Below are 27615 nucleotides of genomic sequence, written 5' to 3'. Positions count from 1 at the left end.
TGGGAAAGGGCCAGCAGTGGTCTCATCTCCTGTGCGTTATGATTATAGTAATAGGAACAGCAGTAGTAGTTGACGGACGGACGGGGAGATCCCGCTCATTCCCGAGCCTCTGCTGTTTGCTTTTGTGCCCCTTTTCTGTTTCGATTCGTCTCCCGAATGTGGCTTGGAAGTATGAAGTAACAATTTGACTAACAGTACTATGTTTGACTTTTGACCATCCCCAAAGAGGCTCAACCGAACCCTGACAGTTCGTCACTAGCTATACTGGTTTCATAATGTTCTGGATCTATGATAGAATCAATCTACTTAAGATGGTGGCTTCAGCCACAACTCGAACAAATAAATTGACCTTGATATGAATTTAGTGTGTCTCAACTAAATCCGATACCCGGGAAGGGTGTTTGCTTTTTGCCAAGATAAGAAAAAGAAGAGAGACGACCTAAAAATAAAAACAAAAATAAAAACAAAAATAACGTAAAATACAAAAGGAACAAGGACAAGAACAAAGAAAGGACGGGGTAGAATGGGGATGGTATAGATGAAGGTGCCAAAAAGGCTTTTAATCCCAGACGTTGAACGATGTAACGCCCTGACTCGACAAATGAGTCTTGAGCGGAGAATAGTTGTACATGGTGAGATAGGAGGACATATCCCCGTTGGAACTTTTCCACTCGTAGAGTAGCACTGGGTTAGTTACACACGCTTGAGCTCGCTTGCATGTCGGTTATTATGATGGTGGAGTTAGATGGACCGGTGGGCAGATGGCGAAAGTACGGAGTACTGTCGCACGCTATGGAGCCACCAGGTGCAGCGGCATTGAACAGCTGTTTCACTTGAGCCTCAACGTGAATGGTGTGCCGCTCACGCCTGGTTGTCTTTCTCCAGAGTTCGCCTTTCGAAATTCGAGGAGATATATGTAGTTGACTTTTTCATTCTTTTATCCAAGAGATTCTGGTTCTCTTTCTGAAGATGTTCTTTGTTAGGCTTGCGTGTCAATTGCCACACCGCTTAAGGGCGGCACGACCAAACAGAGCCCTGCCGAACCCAACCGGCAGGTACAGAGCACAAAGTTCCATGGTAATATGCTAATCGAGTCTGGACTGTGAAAAACTACAGCGTACGAGTCAGTGCCGAACCCGCTTCGACGTCAGTGACTGGTTAGATATCCAACCCCTGTCCAGTGTCTTTTGTTTCCTTCTATTAAGTATCCACCGTGGAGGAAGCCTTTATTGCCAATCACCACCAGGACGTCTTTTCGTAGACTCGGACTATGACCTAATCGAGTCACTCTGAATCGTGTTACATCCTCACGTGACCGAAACAGCCTGCGGGTACGCGTGTGATGAGGGAAGATAGAGCAAATTAGCACGGAAATTGGGCAGGGGGGGCCGATTAGGAGTGACGGCCCTAGTATGGGATCGTTAACGTCAAGGATTGGCCTCGAGCGGATGAAGGTACGGATCGCTTTGTCTTTGCTTGGCTGGATGGAGGAGACTAACCGCCTGCCAGGTGGTTAGTTGGTACACTACTCGTTAGTCTAGGATTAGGACAAGAGGGCACAGACAAAGCGGGCAAGCATGAAGAAACCCATAACGCTTCCCGCATGATGGGGATCTACAGAATCCTCCTACAGAAGACGCAAGTGGCCGATCATTGGCATGACCCTTCGTCATCGTCATCGTCACTGCCCACCCGTCTGAACCTTTTTTCAACACTGGTGATAGGTACCGATAGGGTATTTCTGGTGGCACGATGCCCCTTCTTTGGCTAGAGCGATATGGACCTGTACCTGTATGTCGGCATGTGAGCAGGAGGCTATCGTCCCATGTACTTGACTCAAATGAAAATGAATTTAGTTTCAAACTTGCGCAACTTCACTGTGCCGCAATCTCGATTTGATGTGCTATTCTTGACACTATGGCCTTTGCCTCCACACCACCCCATGCTAGTACACGGCGTAGTAGCCCAGTAGGTAGCCAGAGCGGTGCCCTATCGTCTACTAGTGGTACTAGGTGTATCCTTCCAAAGAGGAACTCTGGCTGAGGTTTCTACTCGCTATCTTCAATCTTTTGGATAGTCCACCCTTTGTTTCGGACATCCCACCTAAAAACACAGTTTAGCTTGTCGTCATCATGCCAAGACGAGGAAAGAAAAAACAAAAGATGTGTCGCAGATGACAGACGATGCAGCCCAAAGATCAATAGGAAAACAGGTGACGTTCCTTTTACCCCCTCCCCTTCCCGGGCATGACCCAATCATGTTGCCTTGGGCTACTCCAAAACGTTTAAGGATATTCACTGTGAAGAAACTGCTTATGATGGTAAGTATAATCGACTGTTGGTTTTCACCGGAGAGTATAGTTGGTTTTTCTTCCAACAGGATTGGAGGTATCAGTGTGACAAATACCATATTGTGGAGTTTATGTTATTATATGTCAACCCACCCATATTTGTTTTTTCTCCGTCAAAAAACTTTTCTGAAGTTTCTTCATTAAAATCTCCTCTGGTGAGGACTGGCCTGGTGTGGGGGTAGAGTCTGCTTTGTTTCGTTCCGTACAGAAACTGGTGTGTACTGCAGGACACTTGGCTACATCACAATACGAGGTGGCTACCCACATACCTCGTCTCATGTCGGATTTAACATTAAATAAAGTAATGTGATACTGATCTTAGATTGAAGGTATACTACGGAGTAGAGTGATCATACAATCAATCTCGAGGAAGGATCCAGTTCCTAGATGGCTAATAACTATTATCCGCCATACTTTCTGCAAGGCCTCCAATGCCTGTCATGTGAGAAGGGCATGGTACCTAAATTACCGACTATGTATTTATGTACAGTATGTATGTACCCATTCCTTACTGCTCCATGTTCCCTCATCCTCCGGATCTTCATCGCCGAGACCCGATGCATTTTCTGCTGGTGCTAATCTGCCTTAAGTACATCCACTGTTCACTATGACGGATCCAATACAAATTCAATCCTAATAAGCCAACCCCATCAGGATTTACTTTGCTTACTTTGACAGGTTCAAACGACAGCGCTAGTGGCCTGCCGATTCATCCTGTTCGACTTCTGCACTGACGAATGACTCCAGATTACCCATACATTCATTAATTTATTTGAGTTGTTTCTACTATCCTAGAATTATAAAAGAAGGATTTGGGGGTGCTCCGTACATGGAATTGGGGGCTGTCAGCCCATATCCAGCGGTGTCTGCTAGAGAACTTTAATATTGTATTCGTCGGATTAGCGAAACGGGGGTTGAGATGGGATATGACTATTTAGATAGGCCCACAAGATTCATAGCGGAAAGGACTAAGGGAAAAGAAGGAGGAAACGAACAAAAAGGACCGGCTAGATACCATGGAGAAACTCCGTCTAGCTAAACCAATTCATAATGCCAATCCCCACAGACAATAAACAGAAGAGGATCGACTTACCAGTGCAATGCAAAGATGTGTTGGCAGATTCTGCAGACTAGTATCTGGACTGCGTGTTGTTTGTGAATGACTCTTGTACCTGTACATACAGACACCGGTAGTACTTTAGGTGTGTTAAGTACATACTTCTCATGCAGTGTAGTTGTGGAAAGTGGATTAGTGACCCAAAGAGGAAAATGGAAATTTTAGGAAAGAGGAGAGATACGTATTGGGGAAAAAACGCAAGTCAAAAAATTCCCATCAAACGAGGTAGCCAATAGAAAAATCCCGTGGGAGCTAGCCACCCCCATGCCCCAGTTCTATGCCAAGAAAGACCCACAGACTGCATCGTGTCTCCCGTTTGGCTGTCACGCCTGTCCTTCAGAAAAAGCCCTGTGCAGGTTCTGAGACCATTGAAGAGCTAGACAGCGTTAGAGCCTCACTCCCATTCGTGAATGCGTCCCAGTACCACGGTTCACCCACCAAGCCACTGTAGGTTGGGTGTCGCTGACTTGCTCTCCCGCGCCCAATAGACGCGGTCTCTATGGCTAGCGCTTGTTGGTTTTTTTTTTGCCCTTCCAATGTTTCCATTCCCCCCTCCTTCCATTCCGTTTTCCCAGACTGTCTACCTACCTACTTAGCAGGTAGTAGTATGGTGGTTAGCCTGTGCGGCGTAGTACTCCTGCAGTGATCCTTTCTCTGATGAGAGTGATTGGATCAGGTCGAGGTCGGTGGGAATAGGAGTGGATGTAAAGGTGGTGTCTCTTCATCGTTGCCAGCGGGTCCGACGGTTGACCTTCCCTTACATCCCACCGGTTGATGATAGATTGCGTGCTCTTCACGGACGAGGTCAAACCTTACTAAAATTGACTTTTGTTTTTGGGATAAATTTAATTTGGGCGTTGAAATTACTTTGGATATCGAGTCACGGAGGAAGATATCTTCCCTTCCATACTCACGGTCGAGACCTTAAGGCGAGATAATGATTTAATTTAGGCGTCGGAGCGGCCATCGGACTAGTATCCCACAGCTCCACAGCTCTAGATGAGGATGTCCTTGAGCAGGGGCGTCGTCTGATGTTCCCGCCAGCGGCCGAACTGAACCCTGCACTGCTTCGTTTCGGTCTTCCCACAAGGGCCTATCAGCTCCGGGAAACCGAACTCTTCTTATGCAGTGGCAGGGCTGCAGCATAGTGTGTATTACGTGCAATTTTCTTTCTTTTTCAATTTTACGTTTTTTCTAATTTATTTCTTATAATTTTTATTTTATTTTCTCTGTCTCCCCCCCCCCTCAAGGCTCTTTCCTGAATTCGAAATGATCCTCTCTCTTGATGGAGAACATCCACCTCCATAGATTTAATTCATTCATCTAGAAACAAATGAAATTTCCCGTACGCTTGAAGGGCAACCCTTTGACACATTTTTTTTTTCTCTAGTTCCATTCTTGGACCCATATTTATCGGAGGATACTAGGTAGACACCCCGATTAGAGACGGAGTATAGGTTACAATATTACTTGCGAGAGTAAAAAACGTCTCCTTACTGGATAGACCTTTGGTCCAATCGCACGTCGTCATGTATACTTTACAAACAGCCTTCAATGAAGAGTAGCACTTACATCTATAACTTGCATTCTCTGTGATGATTTGTAATCCGAGATTCAGATAATGTTTCTTCATCTTTGTGCCTCTTTGTTTTTCTGTTTCTTGGAAGGGGTTGTTCGGTAATCTTTCACAGTTCCAAAGGACTATGCCTACTAGAACGGCATTTCCCAATTAAGGTACCCCAGAGACGTTCTTTGTCTTTTGTCCTGTTATTGATTAATAATTTCATTTCATTTCCACGGTCTTTTTTTTTTTTTTTTTTTTTTTTTTTTAATATCACACTCGTTTGGACCCCTTTCTAGGAAATCCCCGCGTGGCCAAAAGACCACATCGTGATCATTGTGTCATTGGTTTGAGCAGTTGGATCTTTACCTGATAGTCATTCGACCGAAGGCAAAAATCGGGTCCCCATTGACTTTGAACTGGTCAATTTGGCCGGGTCCGACTATTGCCTGTTCGGCCTCCACTTTAATGATCATCCATTGAAGGATTTCGTCACCTCTGATGGGCCAAACCAAAATACCAATTGTTCTTTGAGTCTTGCGGCTCCTTCAGACCCTCTGGTTCTGATATACCCTTGCCGCAGATTGCATGAACTGGACTTCCTACTACTTCTGTTTCCTGGTGGATCCCTCTTTGAAAACAAACGAGACAAAAAATACGTTGAAAATTGAAAACAAAAAGACTGCAAAGGTATATCAAGGAATTAGAAATACATAAAATACCCGGTTCAAAAAGTCGGTGGTTGTCCTGCACGTACATCCTGCAAGTCGTCTGCCAACGTGACCCTTTCTTTCCACATCTCCACTTGCTTCATACACGATTCAACTATCTGAATATCCTTCTCTCTCTTTCGTGGAAAAACCAAAAAATATCACAGAGACTTAAAGATCAGCAAGAAAAAGAAAAGTGGCGACATCTTCTATGAATTTTCAACCACTGACGATGCGATATCTTTGCATATAGAACAAAAAAAAGGATATCTATACCTCATTCAATTCTATCTGATATCCTATTTCTTCTTATTCTTTTTTCCTTCTTCTACCTTCTTTCATCCTCTTAAAATTTTTAATCTATGATTAAAAAAGAATCTTCGGCTGTCCTTTGGATTATTCATATTTAACACCCCCCTTTCCCAATAATTTAATTGTTTCTATAAGCAGATGCTTGCAGGGTTGCTGTCGTGGTACTAGGGTCAAGGACTTGGAAAAGGCATACCAGGAGGGACATCCATTACCACTCCGACATACATACCCTGAACGCATATTACTCCTCCTTTTCCAACTTCTTGAATCACTCCCCTGCTGCCGCAGGCGCTACGCATCACTTCGGAACCATCGTGTACCCGCTGTAGCAGTGATTGTCTTCCGGCTGGACAGGGGGCGCAGTGTTCTTCGGGGTCTCTTACAGGCCGGCGTGTCCCAAGGATTCGGTACGCTGCATGGGTTAAGCACAACTAACGGAACCCTTGGCGGTCATTGCCCTCATTTAAGAATCCAACCCGGTGTCTCGTGCGGTGTTGGAAATTCCCAGGTTTTTTTTTTCTTTCCAGCCTTCCACCATTTAATCGTGACTTTTACATGATCCTTCAGTCCAACACTTCTTCTGGAAGCGTTGTTGTAGTGGTTGAGGAATAATCTTGGCTCGTCGCCAAACTAGACCACCGCTCTTTTTAATTCGGCGTGTCTTCCTTACCTACTACTTATCTCACTATCTGCCACTGCCGCTGTGCACTTGCATCTGACCAGTGTGAGGAAAAGTGCCTTAGGCTGTGCTCATCGCCTTAAACCATACTTTAATCGAAGCCTACTCCTTGATCACTCGCTCTAGAAGAAGGGCTTCCCTTACCGTCTAACCTACTACCATATCGATCACCACACTAAAGCAGTTGGATCACGAAGGTCGTGAACCACCCTCCCAACAGAACAAAATGGAGCATCTTCACTCGCAATCTCCAGCTAGTTATATGCCATCATCACGAAAAAGCCGCATGGCAATCGATGCCCTGCTGAACCCGTCAGGAGAGTCTGACAATTCTCCTCAGCTGCATTACGCCCATCAAGGATCGCAGTATTCACCTATCTACCCCCCTAGTCCTAGTCATCACTACTTCTACCACCCCTACGCAGAGAGCCACCATCACCACCACCATCCTTACCGGGAAAGTTCGGGCTCCTCGCAAGACCAGGCATTCTTGCCATATCGACCACGGTCGACGGAGTCCTCGCCAGGTGCGTACTCTCGGGACCGGTACGATTCGGTCTCAAGCAGTTCTAGCAACGCCCCAGAACGGCGACGCCCCCCTCGACCAAAGTACGAGGAAGAGGAAATGTACTTCATTTGGTATCACCGCGTGGATCTGTGCCAAGAGTGGAAAGAAGTGCGTGAGAGCTTTAACCGACAATTTCCTAGCCGGCAACGACGCGGATTCCAAGGAATCCAATGCAAGTTCTACCGATTCATCAAGGAGAAGAAGTGTCCAACGCTGCGAGAGCAGAGACGCATGCGCGATGGCGAGTTCCTACGAGAGGGGTCCGGGCTAGTTGAGTCGGCTGCACCACGATTTGGCGTCGTGGAATGGATGGGAGCGTGGTATCCTTGGATGCGAGAGACCAAAGAACAAGTTCTAAGTCGACGTATTCCACGTTGAATTTCCTCCTCTTCTTTTCTTGTCTAAAAATTCTTACCTCCTTCATTCCTCGACTTCCTACGGATCCTCCTCCCACCTTGAAAAATCCCCTTCCTTACGGCCGTCAAGATACCTCTGAAGTTTCTCATCTACTTTATTCACTTATTTTAACCTTATGTTCCTTTACCGACAGGGCTATCATTCTGACACGTTGCTGCGTTCTTTTCTCTCATTTACATTGTGTTATGATTCTCACTGGGAGGCTGTCTGATCTTTAGCATGCATACATCACATCATCATTGTTTTTATTCTGGATTGGAAGGAAATCCATGGAGACTGTCATTTGTACTGGAGTGGATGAGATTATTAGTCTCGACCGGATTTACTTTGAGAAGACAACATACTAGTTCCTTCAATAAACCCAGGAGATAGCACGGACATAGTCAGAGCGTACCGTACCATACCATACCATACAGGCATCAATACCCAACATCGCAGCATACAGTACAGTACATGGCAGGCCAAAAACACCACCAATAGGTATGCAGCGCAACATCAACAAACCCAGCAGAATAATAAAGGTTGGAAACAATAATACCACATCATAGGACAAGTATGTCAGCAACTCAAGCGAATAGGCGAAGCCGAACCCCTAGTTCGAAACCCCTACATCTCCCATTCCCAGGAATCGCAGGTAACACATGATATCATCTTACAATCCGCAAGAGGCACAAGTTACTCACTGAGCAAGGAGCAGACTATTTGTTCCCTGCTTGGCTGTGCCTGCAAATAATACTCAAGGAGAAAATAATAATATTTTTTTTTAGATGAAGATGAATCAATGAATCAATGAAGCACATGAAATATTCATGACAATATTGTTGCACTACTACATACTTTTATCGCAAATACTATTAAAGGTTATATCGAACCGAAACCCTACTTGAATTTACATTTCATCAAACTCTACATGTAACGTAAGTACTGAGTATATACATCCTATCCCATCTTCTGCAGCGACGGCTGCATAATACTCAATATACATCTTGACGAGAAATCATTTGGAATAACATCCAAATAGTACTGTCAGGATCTACTCGGTCGGCGATAACACATCTCCTATCATGCAAGACTCATGCAAGTCGCCCCTCCTGCCAAATCGAGAAATCGCCCTTCTATGCATCCGTGATGGAAAAAATGCTCCACTTTTGCACATCGACGTGGATAATGTTGGGTACCTAATCCATCTTCCATTGGAATGTTGATGCTTTTGGTATGCTGGACTTCGGGATGCGGGAGATTGTAGGATTGCATGTTGGGTAGGGATATCCCTCACTTGGCATTTTGGTTGTGTTTTACCTTTTTCCCCCCGTCTGCATGGTGAGATTGCAGATGCGCTTTTGTTGGCTTAGTCGATGGTTTTTACGTTTTCTTAGTGTGTAGATTGGGTTGGTGTCTGCTCGTGTGGATTGCCTTTTTCTTTTCTCTCTTTTCCTTTTTTATAGTTTTTGCTTTTGCTTTTTCTTCTTCGTGAAGGAAATGATCTACTGCGGAGGTTCCGATGAGAATATCTTGGCCTTTTCCTGTAGATCTTGTATATTTGTATATACTATGGTAGGCTTGGATTGGGGTTTCATCTAGAGTAAGAGAGCAAATATAATATGACTAGGTAGAAGGCCGTCTGTACCTCATTTCATTTTCGTACTTTTGTACCTGTGCCCTTAACGATGTAGTATTTGATGCATGTCTGGACCAGGGTTGACCCCCGGTCCAAGACATAATCATACGAACCGTACTGCACACGCGGTGTGATGGAGTCCGCATGCAGAAATGAAGGTTACTCTGCAGAAACAGACTCGGTCTCATAATCATCTGTCTGCCCTCGTCCGCATCTGCAGAATTGCGGTGAGCGTAGGAGGATGGGCAGGAGGACAAGGGAAACGGTGTCTGTTGGTGGGTTGCCTTCCCACCCCTGCCGGAGGTTTCTCTTTGCCAAAGTACCGTGCAGAACAAGCACTGAGATCCAATAAAATAATCAATGCAGCCACCCGTCGTTGTGCCCATCACCAGCTCTCGTCATCAGAATCCACGTGCGCCCGTTGCCTATCCCCGTATCCGTAGCCATACCCAAAGCGCTCACTGGATGAATCGTCAAAGTTGAACTCTTCGTCGTCCGACTGGTGGCGTCGATACTTGCTGTAGACGGCTTGGGGATCGTCCTCTTCGTCATCCCAGGAGAGTTCTTCGTCTGGATAGTCATTCGCAGGATTATTTTCAGCTATAGTAATTGTTAGTCAGAATTCTCCTTCTTCCCCCTTTGTTGTAAAGAGTAGATCTCGTGTAAGTTTCTATACAACGGGCTCGCTTACCATTGGAATCGCCGTCTTCACTGTCCCACTGATCTTCATCGTCATCCTCTTCTGCAAAATGCTCCCAGTATTCTTCATCCTCCGGTGTGATGACGATCACACCGATGTCCTGCCGACTTGTATCGATACCCTGTTGACGGAACCACTCATCCTGGTTCAGTTCTAAATCCGCTAGTGGGTTCGTAAGCTGCCCTCCGTCCGGCAGAGGACGTCGTATGTACGTATCGTAGACATACTCCCCATCGCTATCGTCATCCTGCCCTGCAGCGGAGGGTAAATGGTGCGGCGCTGGTGTGGCAATCTTAAGGGATCCTTCAGGATTCGCCGCCCCTTGCGTGCGTTCTGCAGACCCCGCGGCTCGAAGCTTGTTGGGTGTACGAGGAGGATATTTCAATGGAGGCTTGGGCATCACCGCACGAGTCCGCTCGGCAATAGATTGACGGTCATGTTTCGTCTCCGCGGGCGACACCTCGGTTTCCAAATCCATTTCCTCCTCCAGCTCTAACGCGATTTGCTCGAAATCCCGAGCCAGTCTCTCTGACTCATCTTCCCAGTTGCTGTGGCGTGCTTGGGCACCTTGTTCGAGCACCTGCGAGATATGCTTTTTGGCAGCCAAGATCGCCCCCTTACGCTCCTCCCTCCATTTCCTCTCGGCCTGGTTTACCACCGGTCTCTTCCGTAGACGGACAGGCTGTTCCTCAGCCACATCAGAACCGTCACGAGAGCCAACATCATCCGCTCGTACTGCCGCATCAGCCACCAGAGACGCCTGCCGTGAATGCGGTTTGCGCCGCAGCTTCTCCACGAGCACTGCAACTCCATCTGCTTTACGCTTCTGTACCCCTCCACCGCTGCTCCGAAGGGGACTCATCGGCGTACTTGATCGCGAAATCTGGAATCGTCGCAGCGACTGCGCCCGTGATGGCGAAGACGCTGAACTGCCTCGCGCACTGGAAGTGGATGACACTCCAGCCGCGGGAGTTTTAGCAACGGAATCTCGACCTGGGCTCTCATTGTGAGTGCCGCGTTGAGCGGGTCCCGGCGAAGAATTCAAAGCCCTCTTCACCTTCTCCTCGGCTTCCTTCCGAAGGGCCGCGAGACGTTTCTCTTCGCGAAGCTCTGCCCCGGGGGATGTGGCTCTGACCAAGGGAACCCCTCCAGTAGCGCGGTTCGGCGCAGCCGGGGATAGAGAGGTGCTCACAGAGCGCGGAGTAAGAATAGACCTCTGCGCCGCTGATACAGGTGAAGCACTTGGGGAGCCGTTTTTCAGATCCTTGGCACTGACCTGGACTCGTTGAAACACGAAGTCTGTAAAGCGGCGTTTTGTCTGATGTAGATCAGACTGAATATCTGAAAATTCCTATTAGCTTTTGGAATATTACAGACGGGGGCACGTCTATGCGAATATACAAAGCGGGGGACTGGAGTTTAGTTTGATCGGTAAAGGCATGACAGCTAGCAGGGAAGCCTCTTACATAACGTGTCCACCGGTTCCTCCTCTCGACGGCGTTTGATACTGATCTGTTCTGGAGGCAGAGACATTATGGGGATTTATAGGAAACTGAGCTTTGCTTGGTATAATTAAGATTGATGGCGAAGGAGGAATGGCGACAACGACAGTTTGGGATGATCTCCAACATTTCTTCAAATTCCATGGTTGGACTAGAAGGGGCTTAGCGTGCCACCACCATGTATAAGATCACGTGATCCGATGTTGACTCTTTCCTCGATTCGGATGGGCAACATTCGACTACCATTTGCTAATATACAATTAGGGCTACTCGTGAACACGCTCATGACAAGTGTAGATCATTGCTTTTCGTATTTCTTCTCTTATGCTATATTTCTCGATGGCCATTGCCATCGTCATCCCGAACCTATTACCTCCGCACAGCTATATAACCCCTGTCCGTCATCCAATATGCAAAAGGAGCAGTTTGCTCTGGATTGATTCCGTCAAAATGGCATCGCATATGCAACTGAGCAGAATAAACATCAAAGAACAGACCAGAGCCAACCAGTCTGGGGTATAGCCGAGATCTCACCCGCCTTCGTAGCCAACTGGAACTCGAAATGGAAACAACCAAAAGAAGAATGGAAGGGGAAAGGGGATGATACCCAGCTAGCAATACAAGGATGGTATAAAAAAGATTATTAAAGGGTGTAAGATGGGTTGGCTGAGAACGAAATTTGCACACAAAAATAATAATAAAAAAATGATAAAGAGGAAAGAGAGAAACACTGTAGATCAAACCAATACAAAGAAAGTAATCAACGGGTGATGTTTTCAAAACAATAGATGAACATGACGAAGAGAAAACGTATAGTAAAAGGTTTTAATAGTTAAAGATGATGCACGCACAAGAATGGAAGAGGAAATTCTCTCAAGATATTAAGGTGGAATTACTTGGCTCCGATCTCTTCCTCAGCCCAGCCGGGTAACGAATTTTCGTTCTGGATCGCCAGGCCAAAACCGGCATGGTTGAGACCGCCCAGGGCAGATGTAAAGCTGGAGAAGCTACTCTGCGGTTGGTGAGCTACACCTGCACGGCTATGTCCAGCCTGGCCCGAGATAGGACCGAAGGGTTCCTGAGAAAAGGACGGCAGGCTGACGGCACGAGAGTGCTGCGCGCGCGGCACGCTTAAGCTGCTGGTGCTGGCAGTGGCGTGATGTCCAGGGACGTTAGAGCCATTGGTGACGTTCAAAAAGCCGCTGGTGGACGGCTTGTGTTGATGCAGCGGCGCTTCGATGCTTCCGTTAGTGAGCTCGCTGGTGGTTGCACCATTGTAGAGGGGCTGTTGCTGAGGTGCCGGTTGAGACTGGGATTGAAGAGCAGCGAGGGAGACAGAGTCGTTCAAGCGGTTCTCTTGTTCTTGAGCTTGCTGGGCGGACATTTGGTTAAGATACATGGTTAGCGGGTTGTTGGCCCCCACATTCAACATTCCGGACGGCGATGTAACTGTCTGCAGCGGATGCCGACCCTGCTGGCCATTCTGAGAACCTGTCGAGCCTGGGGCAGGAGAGAGGGCGGAACGGGTTGGGCTGGACCCGGAGCCAGAATGGCTCAAGTTCTGCTGGAAGCCATTGAGTGCCGGTGAGGGCGATTGCGGGCCTTCCAATCCGCCGTTGCGATTTTGCTGTCCACCGTTACCCGTCTGGCGAGGCGGGTTGCCACAGCGATCCTTGCCAAAGTTGATCTTGAACCGCTTGTACTCCTCCCTATTCCGCATCCCTTCAGTTGCCTTGATGGCATTGGCAATATTGGTAAAGTTCACGAAAGCACAGCTTTTCTCGCGCAATGTGTTCACCAGCTCAATCTCTCCATATTCAGAGAAGTCTTGGCGAAGGCGTTCCTCCGACCAAGACTCATCGAGGTTGCCGACATAGACGTTTCGCGAGGCACCGCCGCTTACAGCCAGGGCAATAGCTGGGGGTAGGGGACCAGAGTGCTTGCCCCAGCCGATCTTCAAGCGACGGTTGTGAATCATTAGACCCTGGAGGTTACTCAAGGCATAGAAGGAGGCGGCCGAGGTCGGGTCAATGAAGGTAACGAAGCAGATATGCTTGTCGGGGATGTAACGGATATGATGCAGAAGGCCACCACGCACTACGTTGCAAATCTCTTCGATGGTAGTTTCTGGATGGATGTTACCCAGATAGATCGTCCGGTTGCCCAGGTTGTTGACGCCACCAGCGGATGTAGCGACAGCCGCAGCTGCAACGGACTGCTGGGCGAGTGCGTTCGTGATTAGGTCCCGATCTGCCGAGTTAAGGATGTGCGCGTACCCTGGTGCGATACCCAGGAACTGAGCTGCATTTTGTTGCTGTGTTTTGGAAACATATGCACACCGGTCCTTACCGTAGAAGACACGCTTAGGTGCCTGCCATTTAGCCTCTTGGGGTAGTTGAGAGACGGCTTTCATCGCATTGCTGATTGACAGGAAATGTACAAAGCCAATTGCCTTTTCCTTCACAATCTTCACGGTATCGATGGGACCAAACTTCCCAAGCTCTTCGCGCAACTCATCCTCTGTCATCTCCTCCGGCAAGTTGCCTAGGTACACGTTCCGGGACGCCCCTGACTGCTGCACCGCCAAGGCCACTGAAGTGGGCACCTGCGAGGGTTTGCCCCAGCCAACCTTGATGTCATTACCTTTGATGGCAAGCTTTTTCAAGATTGCATCCGAGTGGAAGTGCGTTGCCGAGTTGCTGTCCAGGAAGGAGATGAAAGCGCAGTTCTTATCAGGGAGCAGGCGCACAGATTCAATCTGACCGCTACGGACATGATTTAAGATTTCTTCGGCAGAAGTTTCCGCTGGAATATTGCCCAGATACACGGTTCGACTTGTACCCGAGAGAAGGCCGGGAGTTACCGACGCGGCGGGACTTCCGTAAGCCGCATTACCCAAGCCACCCATACCACCAACTGGTGATTGAGGGCCCCCTAGCAATTGGGAGTTTCCCATGCTATCGGCGGACATCATACCCGAGTACAGACTAGCATTCTGCGAGGCCTGTGTTGGGCTTCCCAGCTGATTCTGGTGGTTTTGCGCGTGCGCCGACGCATTGGCCTGAGAGAAACCACCAAAGTTGGTGAATTGGGGCGAGGCAAAGGCCGAAGGGGTTCCCGGTTGGAAGGGGCTTCCGAGCAGTAGTTGGGACGGCAACAGAGGAGTGAAGTTCATGTCGAACGCGGTGCCCGAGGCTGCCATGGTGTCGGTGTTGTTTTGACTGGCGGCGGTATTGATAGCAGGGATATTAGCTCGACGAGCGTTCCGATCCGTCAGACCCTGCAGAGGAAGGCTATTGGAGTTGTACGCTCCGTGGGAGAAACCAGTATCGTCCGCGTTGAGGTGGGAAAACTTGGAAGGGATCAAACGACTCGGAATGTTTGAGGCATCGGAGGTTTGCATGGCGAGGAACACGAACGGTCCGGACGCGATAGCCCCCTAGCTAAGGAAGAGGGGACAAAGTAAATTGGGGCTAATGTAAAATGATCGATATCACCGGCCAGGGGGTAAAAGGAAGTGCGAGTTACAACGACGTGGTAGGAATGGTCGGGAGAGCGAAAAGCCAACCGGCGTGAAGATCACCCCCGAAAGGAGAAAGGAGGAAGGGAATAAGTGAAGGAAAATAGCGGCCGAAAAGATGGCCAAGTGAAGTCGAACGAAAAGGAGGACGGAGAAAGAACAACAATAAAGAAGCCTGGATAAGGATAGGCCAATTGAGACGTGTCTAGAAAGAGGTCCAGCGGTCAATTGGAATGTGCATTAGACAATGTTCGGTGGAACGGTGACAAACCTCTTAGTTGGTGTTTAGGGGCGCTGCGGGTGAACAATCCCCGTAAACAAGACCAACTTGTCAATTGAAGAATATTGAGAGAGAAAAAAAATAAAAAATAAAAAAGAGAGAAATATGATAATAGAAAAAATATAATAATAATACTGGAGAAATAAGTAGTCAATCGAAATTAAAAGAGAAATTGATCAAGTAATCAAAAGGGAAATAGAAAAACACAGAAGATGGATAATTAAGAATATGGTCTAGTTAATTGAAAGAATAAGGATGAACCCCCAATTGCAGAACCCAAGAAGTGTTGTTGACAAAGGGAAAGGCCAAAAAAGGACCGATTGGGGGACATCCACTGAGAAAGCTGAAAAGGGAAAAGTGGAACTGACAAAGAGAAATGAATGAGAGAAAATAATAATTGTTAATAGTCTCGCAGAGCGCAGGTGAGAAAAGACAGTGGAGGAGAGAAAAAAACTACGGGCCCCCGAGAAAAGGGGCTGTTCGTAGCGTGAGATGAGCTTGATAAGAGACTATATGAGTGACAGCGCACACTTTCTTGCTCTCGCGCGCGCTCTCTCTCTATTTTTCTTTTTACGTGTTTATTTTTCGTTTTCCTTTCTTTCCCTCTCTTTTCCTCTTCTCGGGATTTATACAGCATGCACTGTATACCTGGCAAAGTAAATCTTCCGCTTGACAGAAAAGAACGAAAATTCACTTAAAAGGACATTCGAGTCATTGAAAAGGAAATTAAATGGAAACAAAACAAAATCGCTGCAAAATTACTAACATGTAGCAACGAACGTGGAGAAGAAAAGGAACTAAGATTCAATAATATCTCAAGACCAGCATTAATCAAAAAGAAGACTCAACGAAATGCTGAAGAGTGGATGAAGGGGTAAAAGGGGGAAAGTGAGTAGTGAACCAAACATCAGACAAGAGGCTGGAATAATAATAGAAATTAATGTCCCTGTGGAGTGAAGATTGACATTCGTACCTGACTGGTTGAGTAAAGCGTCCCCAGAGCCGATGGGGAAAACCACAATCTCCATCCCCGAAGGGAGAGATGTCATCCTGTTAGCCAGACCATCGTCTGCAATTGATCTTGCACAAAGATCCTCTCTGCCAATAATATCAGATCATCGTGTCCAAGCGAAACATCTTTGTCGTTTAGTCAAATATCCCTCAAGACTATCCGTGCGGTTGTCACAAGGCTGTGGCTGATGCAGCTTAAAAGATGAGAAAATGTCGCTCATATTGCTAGCAGTACGATGGTGGTATCAGCCACATGCCGTCCGAATGTTGGATTGTATTGTGTCCGGTCAATTCCTTAAATGAGTGAGATACTATTGTGTACTGATACTCATCCAAATGAATTATCAGGAAGATCGGACTGAGAATTCCGTAGTACTGTACGGAGTCCGGAGTACGCAGAAATATCTCCCATATCTCTTTCCATCGCGGATCTGGATGATTGAGTGGGGTTTCCTGGATGAGGAAAGGGAGGCTCTTGCCACATGGAAGAACTAATGATCCGCCTCGCCTGCAGAAACCATTACGTCTTGGCATCCACCATCTCTTGTCCTTCCTTGCGTACGGAGTACCGACTCCTTGATGGTGATTCTTGTGGATACCATATCGTGATACCACTTGATATTAAGGAGAAAATGGGCTATTGATCTGCATTACAACGTCTAAGTTTCGAATCTATCTAGTCGGTTTCATCGTCTGTCCGGCGTTTCCAATCCAGGAATATTTACCGCGGTCCGCATTTCCCCGGATGGTAATATGTTGTTCAGAAACCTTACATGTCCAGCCTTACTAGCCACTTAGGGAACTAGATCACCGTCAATGGCTCATATCTTGGATAAATAAGATACATTGGCGAATAGAAATTTATCTCATTTTTGAACAATTGGGAGAATACCTTTTTGTCAAGTTTTGATGAACATCCAAAGGTGTTTCATGGGATAAAACGTGAGTTGTCCTGTTATGTACAGCATTTGAACCCGCAAGGAGATAATGTGTATGCTGTATTTGAGTACGGTTTGACTAGGTACGCGAGTATTTCGGGGGCGCTCTATAGATCAGTCATGATTAGCATGAATCATGTTGATAACTTAATGCAAATCAAGCTGAGCAACAATTGTTGTTTGTTCTTGATGTATGCAAGGATAAGCCTTACAGAGTAGGCATGAATATAGAATGCCTCAGGCATACGTGGGGGGAGACTTTCCCGCGACAGGTCGCATTCAGATTGGATCCAAAAATTTACCCCTCCACGCGATTTAATCCAAGCACTGTGCGACTCGGCGTCTTCATTTCTCACTTTGGGGTAGTTGTTACATAGTCTTCATTGGCTGGACTAAGTACTTGACACCTGTGAGTCTTATATTTCCCCCCAATTTATTTTCTGCGTTTTATCATGGTGCACCTTTTCTATAGGAGTGTGACTCACGTCCCCAAAATAAAAACTAATTTAATATTCTCCCCGCAGTACTTTCCTCACCCACACTCATTCTTTGCACAACGAGTCAGAGAGCCAGCCGGTGACCATGACTACCATCTACATTGACGAAGACGTCGGTAGGGACGACTCTACCGCGACCGGAACCGAATCCGCTCCCTACAAGACGCTTGTGCACGCTTTCTTGCAGCACGCTCCTAGCGAGGGTTTCCAATATTTGACGCGCAAATCCCAGACCGAGCCCGCTGATAAGGATGTCGACAAGCTGGAGTGGAAGCCGGCCACCAAGTCGGCGATGAAGAAGGCCACCAACCTCTATGAACAACGGAAAAAGAAGGCCGCAAAGGAACAGGAATTGGCCATCCGTGAGAAGCAGGAGGCGGAGAAGCGCCGCCTCGTCCTGGAGGAAGCGAAGAAGATCATTATCAAGGAGGACACCTCCCTCCCTAAGCCGGTCAGAATCCGTCTTGATGTCACTGATCCAGCCGTGGTCAAGCTTGGAAGTCCGGAGTCGGAGGGCCCTGGTACCCGTGTTCGTGTGCTGGGCAGAGTTCATCGCCTTCGTTCCCAGAAGGATGTCGTTTTCATTACCTTGACAGATGGCTATGGCTACCTCCAATGCATCCTGACGGGAGACATGGTCAAGGCCTACGATATTATGACTCTTACCCTCGGAACCTCCATGTCCATCCATGGAGAAATGCGTGCCGTCCCACCTAAGCAGCATGCCCCCAACAACCGTGAACTTCACGCAGACTTCTTCACTATCATCGGTCGTGCCGCCGGTGACAAGGAAGCTATTACCACGCGAGTCGCCCCTGATTCGGATCCGCAGACCCTCTACGACAACCGTCATCTTGTCCTTCGTGGCGAGACCGCTTCCGCTGTCATGAAGGTGCGCGCGGCAACCCTTCGGGCATTCCGCAAAGTTTTCGAGGAGAACCGCATGCTAGAAGTGACCCCACCCGCAATGGTGCAAACGCAGGTTGAGGGTGGTAGTACCCTGTTTAAGTTCGATTACTACGGCGAGAACGCCTATCTCACTCAGTCTTCCCAACTGTACCTGGAAACCTGCCTCCCATCCTTGGGTGATGTCTTCTGTGTTTGCCCGTCATTCCGCGCCGAGAAGTCCCTTACTCGTCGCCACTTGTCAGAGTATACTCACATCGAAGCTGAGCTTGACTTCATCACTTTCACCGATCTCCTAGACCACTTAGAAGCTGTGATCTGCCGTGTCATTGAACTGATCCTGGCCGAACCTGAGACCGCAGCCTTTATCAATCAGCTTAACCCCGACTTCAAGCCCCCAAGCCGTCCCTTCCGCCGCATGAAGTACTCTGACGCCATTCAATGGCTCATCGAGCACGAAATCCCCAACGAAGAAGGCAAGCCCCACCAGTTCGGTGATGACATCGCCGAGGCCGCCGAGCGCAAGATGACCGACATCATCAACCAGCCCATTTTCCTCACCCACTTCCCCGCTGAAATTAAGGCTTTCTACATGAAGAAGGACCCCGAAGACCGCCGTGTCACCGAGAGTGTCGACGTCCTTATGCCCGGTGTCGGTGAGATTGTCGGTGGCAGTATGAGAATGGATGACTGGGACGAGCTCATGGGCGCCTATAAGCATGAGGGCATGGACCCCTCCCCCTACTACTGGTACACTGACCAGCGCAAGTATGATGCTCCCTTCCAAGAGTCAAAACCTCACATAACAAATACTAACTCCTTCGCTATAGGTACGGTACCTCCCCTCACGGTGGATATGGTCTCGGTCTCGAGCGATTCCTCGCCTGGCTGTGCGCCCGTTACACTGTCAGGGAATGCAGTTTGTATCCCCGCTTTACTGGCCGTTGCACACCGTAAACCGTCCAATACATTAGATAACTCCCATAGATATGTCAACGTTTCAATACAGACCCAGTTGCTCTATTTATTTGATATCCAGTAGTTCCTAGGTACGAAACCTTTTGACGCAATGTAAAGACCATACCCGCAATTCGAAAGAATGGCAATATGTCTATGAGGATAAAGACCGTCAGCCGTTGATTTAGATGAGTAAAACTGAGCAGTACCAACAGGTAGAAGATTGTGATTGAAACTAGACCATCATTATTCCGTCAAGTCAACGGCCGTCACATTGATTGTTTTAGCATATCACATGCATTATAACTGGTCAACGCTTATAGCTCTCAACCCCATCCAGCTCAATCTCCCTTCCCTCCCTCCATCCAACACGAACAAACACTTGCGTCGTTCCCCGAGTCTCGCTCTTCGTCTGATATAATGCAATTCTCCCTTCTTCTGTCCCTGGGACTAACCCAGAGGAGTCTCTCCTCCCTCCTCCGGAGCGGCCACCGATTCATCAAGCACACTCTGCCCAACCTTTTTCATAGGCTCCGAGTCTGCACCAACGGGCTTCACTCTGCTCTTACTCGAAACTATGCAGTAATTCCGTAGAACCAACTTCTCTGCGATCTGTTGAAGAGACGCGGGAAAATGAAGACTAAGAGGTGGTACGGAGCGAGGAGACAGGCGCATATGATACCCAGGTTTGATTCGAGAGCGGCCCATATCGAAGACCCGATGGTTTTTCAGGTCATGTCTAGGTAGAAGGCTGCGATTCCTAGTGTTGTGATGCGAAAGACGGAGGTTATGCAAACGCCGACTTTTGTGTTAGAGATTTGGCACTACTAGAGATTGTTTGAAAGAGGGACGGAAAAGACACCTTGGGCTGGGTTTATGCCAGCTACCTACAATATCCCTTACGGCAAACAAGTCGCTCTTTACACAGGCGGATCTGTCTGGGTTCAACCCGTTGACTGAATACGGTCAATCTACCACTGGTTCATGAATCCCTGTCCACTCTAGTCATTAGTTGATAGGGGGTCAAGAGATCAACGAAGGTATGGATAATGATATTGGGTTTCTAAAGCGGAATTTTGCGACGAAATAATTCTCCCACTGACAAGAGTCACTTCGTGTCAACACCGGATGGTCAAGGTCTGATGTGTATTTTCCGTTCACAGCAATGATTGTAGTTTTAGCCTGTATGGCTGTGGTAGATCAGTATACCAGAACTTCGGTCAATACATTACTTTATTAGTATTTTTCTGAAAGATCATTGTAGGCGTCGTAGTAAGTTGAAAATAAATAAGCACATGTAGCTAAGATTGTATAGTACGACGCTGTCTATGGTGGGAAGAGCCATGCATACATTAGCCTAGGTATGGAGTAATTGAACTGTAGTGCTCGTGTTCACTCAATATCTAGAGTACAAGGACATATACGCGCTTATGAAATATAATAATCGTCGTAATAAGTATGATTGAAAAAGAAAGAAAAACGATCAAAGCATAAGTTTCCAATGCACCGTTATTCTCGATATCTTGGACTTCACCCAATTGAATAGATGGAGGTCTAACATTGTCCTTGTGCAAGCCCATATCTACAGTCTAATCGGACCTCAGGGTAGCAGTCGAACCAGGATGGGGAGAGTTCGGAGAGAAATTGCATGCGTCTCGTGTACCGATGTTGCATTGCACGAGATCCCGTTTCCCTCTCCTTTATTTTTTTTTTATTAACTTTAGCTGCTTTCACATTCCGGTCGTGTGATTCACAATAATGCTCTGTTCTTGTTCGATATCTTGGGCGCTCAGTTCGGCGACTCAACTTTTACCAAGGTCGAGTGACAATCGATCCTGCCCCTCCGACTTTAGACAGGCCTGATGTGCAATCCCCGATGGAGATCCTTCCGAGCAATACGGAAAAGCAGCCAGAGCAGGATCTCAATAAGGCGGAGCCCATTTCCGAAGATAAACAACATCATGTCAATGCAAAGAGGGAACGGGCGCTTCTGCGGAAGATTGATCTTCATCTGATGATACCTCTATGGATCGTAATTGTATTCGGTTTCTTAGACCGAATCAATTTAGGCAATGTCAGCGTCTTAGGAATTCTACAGGAGTTGTAAATGACAGGAACGGATATGGCCGATGCGCTGCAAATCTTCTTCGTCCCCTACATCATATCCGACGTCCCAAGCAATGTCCTTCTCAAGCGATTCGCTCCCTCAACGTGGATCAGCATGTTGACTTTCTTCTGGGTTAGGTCCTGCTGTGCCTGCCGTGCTTCAGCCGCTAACGATGGATTGATCAGGTATTGCATGCATGTGTCAAGGGGTTGTCAACAACACATCGGGTCTGTTTGCATGCCGTTTCTTTATGGGTCTTTGCGAAGGAGGGTTCGTTCCAGGCTGTGCATATCTCTTGTCCATGTATTATAAACGGCATGAATTCCAAAAACGATTCTCCCTCTTATGGGCTGCCGGCCTCGTGGCTGGTGCTTTTGGCGGTCTTTTAGCTTACGCTCTTTATCATATGCATAACTTGGGCGGAGACTCAGGATGGCGCTGGGTCTTCATCATTGGGGGACTTGCTGTCAATTGTATCGGCTTTGTCGGCCAAGTTTCTTATTGCAGACTGGCCTGAAAAAGCGAAGTTCCTGAGTAGTGAAGAGAAAGAAGTTTTGGAAGAACTCAACGCTTGCGATGTCGGCGAAGGAGCAAGAATGGACCGACTCGATGGTGCTACGTGGAGACGAATCATATCTGATTGGGAGGCCTATGTGGGTAGCCTTATCTACTAGTATCTGGGTATCACTGTTTCCGGGTACGCAACAGCCCTATTCGTGCCCTCCATTGTGAATTCGCTGGGCTATAGTGATATCGAGAGTCAAGCCCATAGCATCCCAATCTGGGCCGTTGCTGCGGTTGTCATGATGATGGATGGTATCTTTCCTTACAGATCGCTGGCGATATCGCTACGGCTATGTTATATTCGGTGTCGTCTTTGCGAGCATTGGATATATCATATTATTGTGCCAGGCCTTCTATCTCGAGGGTTGAATGTGCATGTCCGCTACATGGCAGTGTTCTTCGTGACCACTGGATACTATATTGCTCAACCCCGTTGCGATCGTGTGGATAGCGAACAACCTCAGTGGGAATTATAAGCGCGCTGTTGGTCTTGCTATTCAGGTTGGATTCGGGAACATTGGCGGCATTATAGCGAGCAACATCTTCAACAGGGACGACGCCCCTCTGTACACTGTTGGTTATGGGGTCTCATTAGCGATGATAATGTTTTGTTGAATTATGAGTACAATTTTCGCCGCCGGCCTGTTGATCGAGAATAAAAAGAGGTACCAGGGAAAGCGTGATGATAGATTGCAGCTGGATGAAGACGTATTGAATGGTTTGGGTGATGATGATCCTCGATTCCGGTTCAGCCTGTGACTGTGAGGAACTTGAAGTGCCAGCCAGTCACATACTCTCTCAAAAGCAAAAGTCATGTTGATATATTCGCTCGTTGTTCTCGAAAGCCTCAGGAGCTAAATCTCTTCTCACATAGATAGCCTTAATGACTCTTGCATGGCCCACACCAACTGTGCTAAGATGGCTTTGGCCGTTGTAGCTGTGCTAGGATGAGTACCTCTATCTCTTTGTAGGATCAAGCAACGATTGAAGCTTGAGTGACCCTACAGATCCAAGTGATAACGACTACAGAAGCGTCTGATACCAAACTATAGTAATATTCACTTGTTGGGCTGGACAGAAGGCATTAAGGAGGACAGGTACAGGTGAATGTGCAAGGTTAAAGTCTTAGTGTTAGGATATTCTAAAGCAATCAGCCTCATACGGGTGTGGCGTCCCTTCCCCTTCCAGCAACAAACCTCTTTCATAACTACGAACTACGACAGCGAAGTCACGATAGTAACGACTATCATCATTCTAGTCACTTATGGTTGCTATTGAAACTACATCGAGACTAATGACAAGTTGATATCATAATACCACCAGCAATCATTTGAACATGCTTTTATAGCGCCAGTCGTCCAACTCGCCACCCGGCTTTTGGACGATGGGCCAAATGAGATTCGGAGCTTGGCGCCGAAACTAAATTCCAAGGAACCTTCGAAAGCAAAGACACAATCGGCCTGGTTAGCTCTGTATGGTCTATGGAGGAAGACTTCCTGGTTTGGCTGAAAACCTCTCGTTATCCGACCCGGACCCGACACTCGGCACCAGATATACACCATGATCTGAGTGAGATTGATAGCTCTTCGTAGCTGGTATGCTGCGGCTACGTCCACTTAGCATACTCACCGATGCCCGTGTCATGCACCCACGAGACGGCCAGCCATGGCAGGGAGCAGCGATGATTGAACCATCCGTGCCCAGGCATATAAATTCAATGAGATGAAGCAACTTCGGGCTGATTACTATACATGGTGAAAGGATCTGCATAGTAATGTGGGAACTACCATTTAAACACGGTAAAGGGTCAGCTGAACCAGGAAATGGGAAAGCATTCAGGTCAATCTCCACTTCCAACTGGATACCTAATACGGGACTAGGGAGTGAAGAAGCAAGTCAACTAAGCGGCATATCCACCTCAAGATCCATGTGCATGACGCTATCCGGAGGTTGACATCAGCATCTTATCATCAAGTATTCATTCAAGGCGGCCACTCATTTCCAACTGTCGGGACATCGATGCCAACAGATGATGATAGCAGAGACGAGCAAGGTGTAGAGCTATTGCAGCATATCAGCTTTCACCATGCTTGTCTTGACCATTAGGATCCCGTGACACCATTTTCCCCAAAGTGGTTGTTTCCATTCTGCATTTCAGAAATCACGGCGAGGATCTCTCGTTGGGAGGCACCAGAACGGATGATAGAGACTAACCGGGCTACAGTCTCTTGATCCTCATTGCAAACCAGATCCAGAAGTTTTTCGACAAAACTTCTGTAGTAATCCGAATCCTCGGCGTATCTAGTGAATAGGGGATCTGTGTTCGGAGTCTCGTAACCAGAGACTCGGGCACTATCACTGCTTTGGTTGTTCGAGCTTAGGTCATCCGAGCTTAGGTTATTCGAGCTTAAGTTGTTGGAGCTTTCGTTGTTGGAGCTTTCGTTGTTGGAGCTTTCGTTGTTGGAGCTTTCGTTGTTGGAGCTTTCGTTGTTGGAGCTTTCGTTGTTGGAGCTTTCGTTGTTGGAGCTTTCGTTGTTGGAGCTTTCGTTGTTGGAGCTTTCGTTGTTGGAACTTGGATTATTGGAACTGCGACGTGAGGTTAACCACATAAGTATGTGCGATCACAGTTTCTATACTGCAAGTCGATTACCTCTGCTCCAAGTTGTGAATATTCTGACTGTTCATCGTGCTGTGTGGTTTCACAGTTGTGATCGGTTGTTTAACAGAAGATCACTAAATACTCGCTCGGCAGGCACACGGTTGATATGAGAGTGTGGCAAGCTCGAATACAGAATCAGACTCAAAGGAAACGCGATGAAATATGGCCTTTAATTTGAAGCGAGTCAGTGGTGCACGGAGTCAGGGTTGGTTGGCGGACGTGTTTAAGCGAGAATCGTGGCTGCAGTTATGTCAGTACGTCTGGCGCGCAGACGTCGCTGGCGGACACAAGCGACCCTTATACGTCGCAGGGGTATCACAAGGTGGTTGACGAGGATAAAACCAATCCCCACTCCTAAGGCTCTATGGGTATAAAGGTAGCCACCGATAACTCAAAAGGAAAAGCAACCAAAATGTGAAAGGAGAAAGGAAATCTTTCAGATTGAATCACGCAACAGCATCATTTAAGTGATTTGCTCGACACCTCTGAGGCACCAGAAGCCTCCGAGAACTCAGCACGTTGAGAGGAGCTAGTTGGGTCTCCTCTCTGTCTAGGTGGCTAAAAATACGACCATTGCCAGTGGTCCATCCAGCTGACCAGATGCGGGTGCTCAGTGATTTGTTTCGATTTGACGGCCCAAATCACCCTGCATGCCACTCCAAGTTTCCGCGTACCCCTACCAGGAAGGACGGGGGCAAAGGCTAGAATAGAGCCAGTAATCTGGAATGCCCTCGGCAGCACTCGAGGGGAGACAATGAGAAAAGAGCAATGACTTCAACCAGTGATTAGTTGGGGCTATAGGGGCCTCGGAGAAAACTGCCAGCCAATCTCATGACTTGTTTTTCGTCTCCGCCACCGATTCTCGGGAGGCCTCTCGCTAACCCGGCACATCATAACGGATCTATTAAAGCTTGAACCCACTTTATTTGCCTTTTGGTCAGTCTCTGAAGTCTGCTGGGCGTTGAATTTTCTTTCTGATTCATCGAATCATGATCGAGTTTCATAGAAAGGGTAGTGTTAGGAAAAGACTTACGGGATCAGCGACTCGCGCATGACCTCCCGTCACCCACTTGTCCTAACCATGGATAGGCAATGGTCAGACATGGTCCAAGCTAGTCAACTGCCCTGAGCGTCTACAGGATAGACGTTTCTACGTGAAGATGGTTGCTTTTCTCTTCATTATCTCTCTCGTGGGGCCTTGGCGCGAATTTGCAAACCCTCCCTTTTTGTCTGCTCAATGACGAACAGCTCGCGTGTCCCATGGAAACAAACCAGTCCCTTCGAGATCGTGCCATACTGGTCAACATCACTCCGCTCGAAGGAACACCATATAGCCTGCTCGTCAGATTAGCCAAATTCAAAACCGTTTCCGAACCCGACGCAGCGCGGTTGAAAATAAGTGCCACCTCGAATCTTGCCCAGCTAGATTTCCCGTTTCTGTTTCGAGAAAAGTGCAAAGCTTCAGATTGCGGAGACTATGGCTACATAATTCAACAACCGCCACACTTCCCTTCCCGGACGCATGACGGTCTCGAATGATACAAGCCTGTCTCAACCACTTCAAAGCTAGTCATCATAGTGACGATACCACCCATATAACGCTGGGCTTGGGGTCTGAGAAGGCCAGGATATGCCGTCTGATACTTGTATGCCGGTTTGAAGTTCCTCTGTGTCACCATACCCTTGTAAAAAGTCGCGTTCTTACCGACCAAAATCGCACCGCAGATTACCCGCAAGCCAGTTTCCCAAGATGCAACTCGTTTTGATCTTGTCCTATTTTCTCCAATATTCATTCAGTGACCGACTCGCACGTTTTGGCCGGGTGCGTGGTTAAGCATTCGTCTGATCGGTCTGGTTCATTGAAGGCGAAACTTGCAGTGGTCAAGCATACATACTTACTCAGGTTGTCATTCAAAGCCTCCATTACTGCGCCGTCGCCTCCAATATTTTGCTGTGTTCGTGAATAGATAACGGCAGCCTAGGTTGGACTGTCCTGGCGTCCAAGGGAGCTCCTTAACGACTAGCCGTGATCTGCTTGGCATACGCTCAATAATCTGAGTTTCCTCAAAAAGCAAATGTGCAGAATTCGTGGCTGTTGTAAGACCCCTCTAGATAGATAGATAAACTTTACCCGTCCAGGGTCTATCGACCTCAAAAGCTATCCGAGCGATAGATACCAGGGCAGTGTTCTATTGCAGAAAAAGAATATCTCGAAGGAAGAGCAGCTGACTGGGAGGCTGGCCTTCGCAAGCTATCTGCAAAGTGCTAATGAGATATTATCTGCGGCGTCCCACGTGATTATCAACATCGCAGTTCCCTAGTTTCATTGATGGGTGGGGATACATTAGAGTATTGCGAGTTGATGCCGTCGCTCCCTTCCGAGACCAAGGCGTCTACTGCAACAAGGCACCATGGGTTTCAATCACTCCATTGTCCAATTGTCTAGGGGCAGTCATTATTATGGTGACAGTCAAGGCATAAAAATAACGCCCTTCAAAAGAACCCAAGCGCCTTCTTCATTCCCCATGGACTTCTGCCATGTACTCGCGTCTCGCAGCTGTTTTTCACTGGCCAATGTTTACTGCGTCTTGACATAGTTCTAACAAAACAGTTCGGCACATGGACAATGAGCAGGCGGCGAG

General features: G+C 47.6%; 6 protein-coding genes across 6 annotated transcripts; 3 read left to right on the top strand and 3 right to left on the bottom strand.

The window, feature by feature from the left end:
• Window positions 1–6955: 6955 nt before the first annotated feature.
• AO090001000684 (uncharacterized protein) lies at window positions 6956–7675 on the top strand (the record flags this gene model as incomplete). The annotated part of the gene is made up of 1 exon (XM_001819126.3): window positions 6956–7675. The coding sequence occupies one exon, from the start codon at window positions 6956–6958 to the stop codon at window positions 7673–7675; it is 720 nt and encodes a 239-aa protein (XP_001819178.1).
• Window positions 7676–9522: 1847 nt separating this feature from the next.
• On the bottom strand, window positions 9523–11565 carry AO090001000682 (Iwr1 domain-containing protein; the record flags this gene model as incomplete). Its single annotated transcript, XM_023234658.1, has 4 exons — window positions 9523–9626; window positions 9795–9932; window positions 10024–11373; window positions 11499–11565. The coding sequence occupies 4 exons, from the start codon at window positions 11563–11565 to the stop codon at window positions 9523–9525; spliced, it is 1659 nt and encodes a 552-aa protein (XP_023089762.1).
• Window positions 11566–12426: 861 nt separating this feature from the next.
• On the bottom strand, window positions 12427–14937 carry AO090001000681 (putative differentiation regulator (Nrd1); the record flags this gene model as incomplete). The annotated part of the gene is made up of 1 exon (XM_001819124.1): window positions 12427–14937. The coding sequence occupies one exon, from the start codon at window positions 14935–14937 to the stop codon at window positions 12427–12429; it is 2511 nt and encodes an 836-aa protein (XP_001819176.1).
• A 2928-nt stretch (window positions 14938–17865) lies between these two features.
• AO090001000680 (asparagine--tRNA ligase DED81) lies at window positions 17866–19643 on the top strand (the record flags this gene model as incomplete). Its single annotated transcript, XM_001819123.3, has 2 exons — window positions 17866–19454; window positions 19517–19643. 2 exons carry the CDS (start codon window positions 17866–17868, stop codon window positions 19641–19643), a joined length of 1716 nt encoding a protein of 571 aa, XP_001819175.1.
• A 2107-nt stretch (window positions 19644–21750) lies between these two features.
• AO090001000679 (putative transmembrane transporter) lies at window positions 21751–23073 on the top strand (the record flags this gene model as incomplete). Its single annotated transcript, XM_023234657.1, is given in 6 exon segments — window positions 21751–21895; window positions 21936–22223; window positions 22258–22403; window positions 22425–22755; window positions 22766–22919; window positions 22938–23073. The coding sequence occupies 6 exon segments, from the start codon at window positions 21751–21753 to the stop codon at window positions 23071–23073; spliced, it is 1200 nt and encodes a 399-aa protein (XP_023089761.1).
• A 1343-nt stretch (window positions 23074–24416) lies between these two features.
• Window positions 24417–24999, bottom strand: AO090001000678 (uncharacterized protein; the record flags this gene model as incomplete). The annotated part of the gene is made up of 2 exons (XM_023234656.1): window positions 24417–24900; window positions 24965–24999. The coding sequence occupies 2 exons, from the start codon at window positions 24997–24999 to the stop codon at window positions 24417–24419; spliced, it is 519 nt and encodes a 172-aa protein (XP_023089760.1).
• Window positions 25000–27615: the final 2616 nt, after the last annotated feature.

This window comes from Aspergillus oryzae, chromosome 2 (genome assembly GCF_000184455.2).
Source record: "Aspergillus oryzae RIB40 DNA, chromosome 2".
In the NCBI taxonomy this organism is placed as follows: Eukaryota; Fungi; Ascomycota; class Eurotiomycetes; order Eurotiales; family Aspergillaceae; genus Aspergillus; species Aspergillus oryzae.
The sequence above is the reverse complement of the archived record's forward strand: the minus strand, read 5'-3'. Positions and strand labels throughout refer to the sequence as shown.